At 34.5% G+C, this 11,717-nt stretch overlaps 1 protein-coding gene across 2 annotated transcripts; it reads left to right on the plus strand.

Annotated features, from left to right (window-relative positions):
- Nucleotides 1-9,333: 9,333 nt before the first annotated feature.
- On the plus strand, nucleotides 9,334-11,356 carry LOC132188386 (cytochrome P450 714C2-like). Of its 2 annotated transcripts, none has more exons than XM_059602820.2 (5): nucleotides 9,334-9,661; nucleotides 9,739-9,965; nucleotides 10,074-10,315; nucleotides 10,414-10,771; nucleotides 10,887-11,356. In XM_059602820.2, the coding sequence occupies exons 1-5, from the start codon at nucleotides 9,367-9,369 to the stop codon at nucleotides 11,310-11,312; spliced, it is 1,548 nt and encodes a 515-aa protein (XP_059458803.2). In that variant the 5' UTR covers nucleotides 9,334-9,366; the 3' UTR covers nucleotides 11,313-11,356. The 2 variants fall into 2 exon arrangements, with proteins under 2 accessions (XP_059458803.2, XP_088369864.1); XM_088513738.1 differs by having other exon boundaries at nucleotides 9,557-9,661; nucleotides 9,731-9,965.
- Nucleotides 11,357-11,717: the final 361 nt, after the last annotated feature.

Consider the following 11,717-nt stretch of genomic DNA (forward strand, 5'->3'; position numbering starts at 1 on the left):
CTATTCTACCTTCAATTTACAATTATACCCTCATTTTACTATTTCACCAACCCTATACTATTTCACCAACCCTATACTATTTCACCAACCCTATACTATTCTACCAACCCTATACTATTCTACCAACCCTATACTATTCTACCTATACTATTCTACCTTCTTATTCTACCATCCTTATACCTACCATTTACTATCCTATTATTTCACCAATTACCATTCTCTAATTACCACTCTCATAAATTTCCCAAGAATTAAAATCCTTAGCTACAATGGATATTAAAATACATCATTATCAAAATAATCTATTTAAATAGCTTTGAAAATTCTGGGGCACTACACCCATGGCTACTTCTACGTGTTTGTGCGTATGATGGAGAAGTATTTGAAGATCCCACTTTATATAGAAGTACAATTGGGGCCTTCCAATATCTTTTGATTACTCGACTGGATATTGCTTTTACTATTAACAAACTTTTGCAGTTTATGCACAAGCCCTTACTAACCACATTGGCAGGCAGCTAAACGTCTATTACAATATTTGAAGCAAACCCTTGACTTAGGACTTAAAATCCAGCAATCCCCAACTAATACCTTGCAGGCTTTCTCTGATGCGGATTGGGCTGGTTCTAATGTTGACCGAAGATCTACGGGTGGTTATTGTGTCTATCTAGGCAATAATCTTATTTCTTGGAGTTGCAAGAAACAAGCCACCGTTGCATGCTCTAGCATCGAAGCGGAATATAAAGCCATGGCCAATGCTGCATCTGAACTTACGTGCCTTCAGCCTATTTTACCTGAACTTGGTCTCTCAACTTTTGTGCCCCCTATATTATGGTGCAACAACATTGGTGATACATACTTATCATCCAATCTGGTCTTCCATGCTCGCACCAAGCACGTGGCCATTGACTTCCATTTTGTGCGAGAAATGGTAGCAGCTAAATCTATTGACATCCGGTTTATCTCACGCAAGGATCAAGTGGCAGATATTTTCACCAAACCCCTATCATCTCCAAGATTCTTTATCCTATGGCACAAACTCAAAGTTGCTTTGCTAACTATGAGTTTGAGGGGGCGTGTAAAGGATAATCACAAGAAGATTGATAATCAACTCAAAGTTTAAACTTAGATAAACTTGTTATCTTAGATAAGGTTGTTACAGTAGATTAGGTCTCTCATCTATTCAATTGTAGATTCTTATCTTCTTAGATAAGTTGTATAATTCAAATGTAGTTCGCAAATGTACAACATATTATATTTTATAAATACAAACGTCCAATGCTCAATTGAGTAAGGCGGAATATTCAAATCATTACAAATCCCAGCAAACATGATAATTTTCCAGATCACAAAGCTTCATAATAGACAACCAAATTCTTTTACTGTAACTACACAAAAACACAAAAAGAATAAATTATCTACATTTTCGCTCCATATCTGGTGTATGGTGGAATTCACAGCAGATGAGCTTTAATAAAAATGTCATATCTCGAGTTTCTGACATCGAGTTAGAGCAAATTTGATGATGTTGGAAAGATTCAAAGATCTGCAAATTCATGTCTGAAGACATTTTTCAAATTCCAAGGTTTATTGGATCAAAATCGGCTATAAAAAGAAGGGTGAAAACTGGAGAGATTTGCTCGCATATATATATATATATATATATATATATATATATATATATATATATATTAATTTGTATCTTGAGATTTTTTTTAAAATAAAAGGTTTTAAAGAGCATTGAAGGAAGATATTCCCACATTGGAAAGGGAGAAATTGGAGTTACCACTTATAAGGGCTAACAAACTTTAAGCTATTAGAAATGCTTGGGTGTACTATAGTACGGTTGGAAGGACACACGCCCGTGGGTTGTGTAAGGGTGCGTTTGGGAGTGCGTTTTTAAAAAAATAATCTGCGATTTTAAACCAAATCGAAACTTTAGAGTGTTTGGGATTGCAATTTTAAAATCGCAAAAAAATCTGCGATTTCCATAAGCTGATTAGAGGGTGCTTATTTGAAAAAGTGCGAATTTATAACAAAATCATGATTTCTATTAAAAAGATATTTGGCGAAATAGTTACCTTTTTTAGAACGGGAATGAAAAAAATACCAAGAATACCCACCTAAAATATATTAAAACCCTTTTTTTCTCTTTTTTTTTTTTTTTTTTCTTCATCCTCTCTGTCTTGTTCATCCTTATTGGTAATTTGGTCATGATACCGTAATTATATGCTAATGTTATCCAAACACTCAATTGATAAAAAAAAGTACCTTTTAGTATGTTTTATTAAACGCTTGTGCGATTTTAAAAACGCAATTTTTAAAATCGCACTCCCAAACGGGCCCTAAGACACCTTGATGGCGCACTTGACACTTTGTATCAGAGTTCAGAGGAATCTTATCATGAACATTCATTTTTGGACGGTCAAGATCATTCGATCTAGTGGTTAATTTAAACTTAGGATGCTTCTTAGGTTGATCCAATGGTTGGATTTACTGAACTGTAGTTTAATAGTAGTTTGGCAGTTTAATAGCAGTTTCTATTGTTAAATTAGCAATTTAATTTCAAATATTTTTTTTTTTGACATGTCCACACAAGGGAAGGAGGAGGGTAGATTCGAACTAGTAACCTCCGCTTCATAAGATGTGGTTCACAGCTGATTGAGCTACCATTTGGAGACAATTTCAAAATTATATCTAAGTATATAACTATCTCTAATTATTTTATTCTCTTTAGAATTCTTCTTTATACTTAAAAAATAATTAGTCTTTGTCTCTTGACACTACAAAAAAAAATTTTGCTGACTTACATTTTCTGACGTGTCAGGTGGTCTGACACGTCAGAAAATCTTCCTGACGGGTCGGTTTTGACGTGTCTCAAGCGTTAAGATTATGCGTGTCTGAAATGGAAAATTTTTGACGTGTTAAATTTAATACGTCAGAATTTTCTGACATGTCAGAAAAATCCAGAAAAAATTTTAAAAAAGAAAAATTATTTAAAATTTTTTTTTTCTGACGTCAGTAAATGTTTTTAATTGAAAAAAAAAATCCAGAAAAAATTTTAAAAAAGAAAAATTATTAGTTTTTAATAATTTTTTTTTTTAATTTTTTCTGGATTTTTTTTTTCAATTAAAAATATTTTTTTAATTTTGAAATACAATCGTGTTTCTTCTCCCCCAGCTCTCTCCTGATCTCTTCCTTCCTCCATTTTCACTCTCTCTCTCTCTTCTTTCCACCATTTTCACTCTCTCTCTTCTTTCATTTTTCAAAAACCCAGACCCAAAAAATCTTCAAAAAATAAAAACCAAATAAAAAAATATCATCTTCCTTCTTCGATCTTCTTCTTTTCAAATCAAAAATCAAAAATCAAAAATCTCTCAAATCAAATTAAAATAAACCAAATCAGAATTTCTTCAAATCAAAAATCTCTCTTCTTCGATCTTCTTCTCTTCTCCTTTTTTTTTTTTTTTTTTTTTTCTTCTGCTTCTCTTCTCCTTTTATTTATTTATTTATTTATTTCTGTTTATCTTCTTCGATCTTCTCCTTTTTTCTTTTTTTTTTTCTTTTGCTTCTCTTCTCCTTTTGTTTTTTTTCTTCTTGATCTGCTTTTCTTCTAGCTTTGTTGCTGTGCAGAGAGATTGAGAGAGAAGAGGGAGATTGAGAGACGAAAAGAAGATTTGGAATTAAATAAGAAAATAGATCTAGGGAAAGAATAAATAATAAAAGAGAGAAAGAAGAGGGAAAATTAAGTTGAATGTCTCGCTATTTTTTTTCACTAGCACGTCAGAAATTTCTGACGTCCTAGTTTTGACACGTCAGAAAATTCTGACGTGCCAAATTAGCACGTCAGAAACATATATATATATATAAACCTGATATGAAAAAAAAAAAAAAAAAATACTGACGTGCTAAATTAGCACGTCAGCAATATATATATAAACCTGATAAAAAAAAAAAAAAAAGTCATGGGCGATCTGGCCTTCCCAAGAAGTCTTAGGCACATCAAGAATTTATATATATATATAAAAGAAATTATGACGTGCCATATTTGGCACGTCAAAAATTCCTGACGTGCCACATATGGCACGTCAGAATTTTTTTTTCTTTTTTTATTATATATATAAATATAATATATATATAAACATTATATTTACTGACGTGTCAAAGTGACAAGTCAATATTTACTGAAGTGTCTAACTTTGACGCGTCAGTAAATATTAAATTATTAAGTTATTTTAAAAAAAAATTTTAAATTAAATTGAATTCAAATTTACTGACGTGTCAAATATTGACACGTCAGTAAATCGTGACGTGTTATATTCAACACGTCAGTAAATGTTGACGTGTCACTTTTGGCACGTCAAAAAAATAAATTGTTGACGTGCCACTTTTGGCACGTCAATATTTACTGACGTGGCAAAAAATGGATACTGTTTGCCATGTGAAAAAATTGCCCTTTTTTTGTAGTGTGATGAAATAAAAAATTTGAGGGTATTTTAGGTTTAATTTCGTTTGTGCAAAATACAATTAAATTACATAAGTTTTTTGGGCTTCATTGTATCTTAGAGAAATATTTGCTGTTACTCTTTTGCATACCATATCTGGTGAGGGAAAATAATTTCTTAACGAAAGTGACACACCTTAGGAATAATTTCGATTTTCTGTATTTTCTTTATTTCTCTTACAAGAAGCAGCCACCAAGAGGCTCATCACTAATCTCCTCCGGATTGCAGACGAGGGAGCTCCAAGAGACTCGTCACTAATTTCGTCCGAACGAGATTGCAGGGGAGGGAACACTGAGTGGCTTGTCACTAATCTTGTCTGAACGAGATTGGGGACGAGGGAACGCCGAGAAGCCACCGAGAGGCTTGTCAGCTATCTCATCCGAACGAGATTGCCGATGAGCTTCAAAATCTGTCGCATTAAAAGCAAAAATCCAAGAAGCAAAGATTTGATTGCTATATTGAAGAATTTATTGAAGATTTTACTCCAGCAAAAAGATATTTCGGCAATCAAATATATTCTACTTCTATTAATTAAGTTCTTTAAAATTAGTATTTTATTTTATTGTAATTTTCCTTTATTATTCTAAAAATTTCCATAATAGGCTTAGTTGTGCTTTGCTCCTAGTTTTCATAGTATTTTAAATACAGCAAACCTAACATGTAATAGGGGAGTTGATTTTTATTATGATGAGTTTATCAATGAGAAATCCTTGATAGACTCAAGGTTTTTAGAAAAGTTGTTAATTGCATCTTATTTGCTTTTGCGACCTACTACTTCACATTACATCAATATCTACAAAAAATGCAATTAGTCTCCCTTCGATAACCCCATGCTAGGCATTCTACCACCAGTAGCCAAAGCATTTTTCATTACAACCCCATGATTAGGGAAGGCTAAGCTTTGACATAATTAGTTGTCTTTCCTCAAATTGGGTTGGGAAAAAATTTTTCTAACCCGATTTATTAAACTAAAATGTGTTCAAAATATATATGTTTAAAAGAACACATACTCTATTAAGAATATATATAATTTTTATATGTATTTTTGATACATGTCAATTTAATGAATTATATTTTTTTTTTTTTAAAAAAAAACTTCAATCCAATTAAAGGGAAATATTTAACTTTAGTGTTGAAAGGGATTGGCTTTATATTGGTTCTGAGTTTCCATGATATTAGGCGGGTGGGTTGAAGCCCTTGATTTTTCTCCCTCAATGAATGGTTTTTGTTGCAGGGGATCGCCTAATTAATACTTGGACCACAGGGTATAGGGTCAAACCATTACCCCGATCACAAAAGTAAACAAAGAAATAAATAACAACATTGTATAGAGCATGCGCTGGACAAATTCTTAACCATTTTGGATCATCTTTAAATCAGCAATTGCCTAAATCATTCCCTTATATTCACCTCCGATAGTACTGTCATTTTTTTCCTTACCCAATTCTCTTGGTATTGCATAGACCATTAATTTCTTTCCGCTACATTACCGAACATCTGAGCACTAGGTGCGCCTTAAGTAATTCCAAACTTTTGGAAAAGTTGTACGGACTTTTAATCATTCTGATGCTCAATTGTTACCTAACAATCATTCCAAAGCACTTACCAAATAATTATATCATTTTTTTTTTTACATATCCACACAAAAGAAAGGAAGATAGAGGAACATTCAAACTAGTGACTTTCGCTTCATGAGACGTGATTCCCAGTCGATTGAACTATCCTTGAGAATAATATCATCTTCTTTCATGTGCACACAACAATTGGTTTTGATAGGGATTTGTCACACAACCCACACTTCGGGAACATGTTTTGTCGTGTTTTTGTATTTTGCATTTTTTTTTTAAAAAAAAATGAAAAATTGTCATGAATGGAATTCTCCATCATTTTTATGTGTTGCTGATCAATAGATATCGACACAATATTCTCATAATTCAATTACACTCACATCCTTTACCTTCGTGGACTACAAAAAAATATGATAATTATGATTGGGTTATGGGCGGACAAGCCTATCTGACTTAGGCACCAAGTTCATTTAAATCAGATATTAACATATTAACCCAGGAGTACTTCATGCACATAGCATGGAATTCATTCCCAATCCATGATCGCAATAAATGTTTGCTCTTATTTTTAAAGATAAGCCATGTTTTGATGTGGGATGAATGGAAGGAAATCAATTGAAGGCAAGGCAACGATATAAAAAAAAACTCACTACCAATAAGATCCTCTCCAGTCTAAAATGGACTAAAAAATATCTAGTTCATGACTAAAATTTATTCTTAGTAATCTTAGAGCCACAAATGAGACATATGTCCCACTAACAAAAATAATAATAAAATATTATTTCATATTAAAACAAAATAATAAAAAATAAGGGGTGGTTGGCCACCCCATCTTGTCCATAGGGGGTGGCCGGACCACCCCATTTTAACTAAGAGCCACCCCCAATGGCCGGACTTGGGGGTGGTCCAACCCCCCCCCTATGACCAAACTTAAAAAAAAAAAAAAAAAAAAAAATCGTTTGGCCCTTGTGGGTAGCCAGACTACATCCAAGGGCCATGGGGTGGCTTCGGCCACCCCAGACCGGCCCGAAGCCACTCCCAAGCCCAACGGGGGTGGTTCGGCCACCCCCAAAGGCCAAACAATTTTTTTTAATTTTTTCGTTTGGCCGTTGGTGATGGTTGAACCATCCCCATTGGGCCTGGGGGTCGCTTCGGCCACCCAAGATCGGCCGTCTAGGGTGGCCGAAGCCACCCCCATGGCCCTTGGGGCTAGTCTGGCCAAACCCAAGGGCCAAACAAATTTTATTTCATTTTATTTTTTTTAGATTTGGCCCATGGGGTGGCCGGACCACCTCCAAGGGCCATGGGATGGCCAGCCACCCCTTAATTTTTTATAATTTTGTTTTTTTTTTTTAATTATTTTTAATATGTATAATTTTTTTTTTTTTTTTAATGGGACATATATCCTTTTTATGGCCTTAGGATCTATAGAGATCCTGACCATTAATTGGATATTTTTTAATTTAAAATGAACTGGAGAGGATCATGTTCCAAAGTAAAGGGACTTTTCGTCTTTGCCCATTAGCAATTCATCATTTTGCTCTTCAAAACACTTTGCTGGCATAAGCATTTGAGTTACCCTTGTTGGTACTCTCTGCCATGCTCCATTGCTTTTTTTCTTTTTTTTGGTCTTTTTTGCTGATATAAATTTGTAATACCCTGGTCCTAACCCTAATTAAGAAACGAAGTAATTTGGACTTTAGGATTAGTCGGAATCAAGTTGGGCTTGAGCGAGACGAGTTTTTGGACCTGGAATGACCTTTAGGCCAGTTTGTAGTCTAGAGGATCGATCCTAAGTCCCACAAGGTCGATCCTGGGTCCAGACACCCTAAGGATCGATCATATTGCATAAAAGGCGGCTATGAAATCTATATATTCATCCTTAACTCACCTTAGCCTATTTGCACGAATTTCAGGGTTATCAAAGGTGGCCGGAGTGTTGGGGACAAGGGGTAAAGAGAGAAGAGCTGTTCCACCGATTGAAATGTGCATTTGGAAGTTACTAAGCCCCACTAGGTGAGTGGGGATATTCTTTTTTGCATTCTACAAACCATCTCTTCACCATCTCTTCTCTCTTTATTATTATTTAAAAAAAAAAAAAAAATCAAAATAGTAAAGTGAGGAGATGGTGGGGAGATGGTTTGTAGATTGCAATGTAGCATTCCTCGAGGTGAGTGTGATGTTCTAATGTTGAATGTTTTATTGTTGTATTGTTTTGGGAAAATTTCAGTTTGTCCTCCTGAACTTCTAGCCAATTTCAGTTTGAATTCTTAAGCGTTAGGGGTCCTCCTCCGGTCAATAATTGCCCGGATGGAGTACTTTTTGTGAGTTTCACTTAATTATGAACCATTCTCTCCAATTCAGTTCCAAAGTGCAATTTCTCTTCATACCCAATTTTCTTGTTATTGCGTGAAGAAAAACAAAAAAACATTGTATATATATATATATATATATATATATATATATATATATATATCTTTTAAGAAATTCTAACCCAAATGACAAGTTTTGATACAAATAGGATAGTGTGTTGTCTAATTTTTTTTTTTTTTTTGTTTGACATCTAGTGAAGCATTTTGCCTTTGATGATGTATTGAGCTGCCCTTGGCGACGTGTGTTGCCTAATCTAATGAATAGAAGTTTTAAAACTTTTATATTGTATATATTTAACTAATATTGGGTAAACGAATCTTATCCAACAACTTGTTTTCTTGTTATATAAAACACTTTTTAGACAAGAATTTTAGCTTATGTATTTTTTTTTTAGTAATGGTAGAGATTATTTATTTATTTATTTTTTATTTTTTTTTTAAAGTTGATGTAACTTTTAAAATTATCATTAAATTTTAGATGAATCATACTTGAATTTTGATTTAAATATGATTTTAAAAGCCACATCAGCTTAAGGAAGATAAAAAGAGGATAAAAAAATGGTCCATAGTATTACTCTTCTTTTTTCTCTCTTTTATTTATTTTTTATTTTTTTAAGAAAATCTGCTTAATAATTTTCTATTCATTATTTATTTATTTGAAGAGATACTATATTTCAAGTCTATTTTAGAAAGAGGATGCACAAGCTAAAGTTTGTGGGGGTAATTTTGGAGGGATGGATTAATCTTCATTTTACACCACCCTGAAAAAAACAAAGAAATTACAACCACACATTATAACATATCTAGAAGGTACGTACGACAGAGTCAAAGCTTCATTATATACAGAACCATGCCATCCAAAATGCTTACCAAGAAGAGAAGCCAGTTTTGGAACAAAAAGAGATCTAGAGACTAAAAGCCATGGAGCAGCTATTGCTTCTTTCTAAGATCATCATCACAATCGCCTTGCTTGGGTTGGTTACCACGCTAATGAAGATGTGTGAAGCTCTAATATTGAAGCCAAAAAGGCTTCGAGCAATTCTGAGAAAACAGGGGATCAGCGGCCCTCCACCCTCTTTATTGCTTGGAAATATTGGTGACATGAAGAAGATGAAATCCTCACCATCAAAGGCTCAACAAAAAGGAGAGCAAGTAATAACCCACAATTGCTCTTCTGCAATCTTTCCATTCTTCGACGAATGGAGAAAATCATATGGTAATAAGTAATAAATTGCTTCAGATCTCATATATTCTTGAAGATTCTGAATGGTTTGTTTATAATAAGGTATACAGGTTCAACATTTACGTTCTCCCTTGGCAACATACAAATACTGCACATGAACGATCTTGAGGTGGTGAAGGAAATAAGCATATGCACTTCCTTAGACTTTGGAAAGCCTTCGTATCAATCCAAAGAGCGTGGTCCTCTGCTTGGTCAAGGGATCCTGACTTCAAATGGAGCAACATGGGCTCACCAGAGGAAGATCCTTGCTCCTGAACTATACATGGACAAGGTTAAGGTACGCTTTCAAATCGAACTTAGCTACTTTCGGTTAGGAGAGATCACAATTGTTTTATAAAATTCGTTTACGAGAATATCTTAGAAGACTCCTTTGTACCTTGTGTAGGGCATGATGAAGATAATGGTAGATTCCTCGATGGCTATGGTGAACTCATGGAGGATAGAAAGTGAGGGCGGGGTTGCAGATGTACACATTGATGAATATATGAGAAGCTTTTCCGGGGATGTAATTTCAAGAGCCTGCTTTGGAAGCAACTATTCCGAAGGGGAGGAGATATTTTTAAAGCTCAGAGCACTTCAAGAGCTTATGTCTAACAAGATTTTATCCAATGGCATTCCTGGATTGAGGTTTCATCTTTTCCCTACCCAAAATCACTTTATGTCTTACATCACATAAAAAGGTTGTTTTTTGATAAAAACTGGTTGCCCGTGTTGCAATCAATCAGACATCTTCCAACAAAGAGTAATAGAGAAACATGGAAGCTGGAAAAAGATGTTCGCGCTTTGATTCTCGACGTAGCGAAGGAAAGAAAGGAAGCAACATCAGGGAATTATGATTTGTTACATATGATTCTTGAAGCTGCCACCAGCAGTGGATTTTCCAAAGAAGAGACAGAAAGATTCATTGTAGACAATTGCAAGAACATATATTTAGCTGGGTACGAGACTACTGCTGTCTCTGCAACGTGGACACTGATGTTGTTGGCCTCAAATCCTGAATGGCAAGCCAGAGTTCGTGCTGAGGTGCTCCAAGTTTGCGGAGGTCAAATGCCTAATGTTGACACGGTTCGCAAGATGAAAATAGTAAGTAATGCCCGACACGTGGATTCAAGACGCATTTAACCCAAAAGTTTAAACTGATATGAAAAAATGAATTTAATTATTCAATTTATATTCTAACCGTTTTAATCATTGACAGTTGACAATGGTAATTAATGAATCATTGAGACTTTACCCTCCAGTGCCAATAGTGTCGAGGGAGGCAATGAAAGACATGAAATTCGGAGATATTCAGGTGCCTAAAGGTGTCAATGTTTGGACCTTGTTGGTAACCTTGCACCAAGACCCTGATATTTGGGGACCTGAAGCCAAGGAGTTTAACCCTGAGAGGTTTGCCAATGGGGTTAGTGGTGCATGCAAGCTTCCTTATGTCTACATGCCTTTTGGAGTTGGTCCGCGTACGTGTTTGGGGCAGAACTTTGCCATGGTAGAGCTCAAAATTCTTTTAGCTTTAATTGTCTCCAACTTCTCGTTCTCCTTGTCACCAAAATATAGGCATTCCCCGGCAATGAGGTTGGTTATAGAGCCTGAAAATGGTGTCAATCTCCTTATTAAGAAGTTGTGAGCTATAAGCTGACCAGTTGATGGTTGGTTATTAGCACAATTACCATATTTATTAATGCAATTATTAGTAACGATTTCATGAATTTTTTTTTCTTCTTAGGGCCCGTTTGGGAGTGCGATTTCAATAAGTGCGATTTTAAAAATTGCGTTTTTAAAAATTACGTTTTTAAAATCGTTACGTTTTAAAATCGCACAGGTATTTGGTAAAACCGTAAAATATGCTAAAAAATACTTTTTTTATCAATTGAGTGTTTTGATAACATTAGCATATAATTGCGGTTTCATGACCAAATTACCAACAAAGACATTTCTTTATAACAGTAAAATAACTAACATTGTCTATAAGCCTCCATTTTTAACACCTATGCAAACAAAAGTATGACTTATAATTTGACATTAACTTTGA

This window comes from Corylus avellana, chromosome 2, assembly GCF_965113065.1.
Source record: "Corylus avellana chromosome 2, dhCorAvel1.hap1.2, whole genome shotgun sequence".
NCBI lineage: Eukaryota > Viridiplantae > Streptophyta > Magnoliopsida > Fagales > Betulaceae > Corylus > Corylus avellana.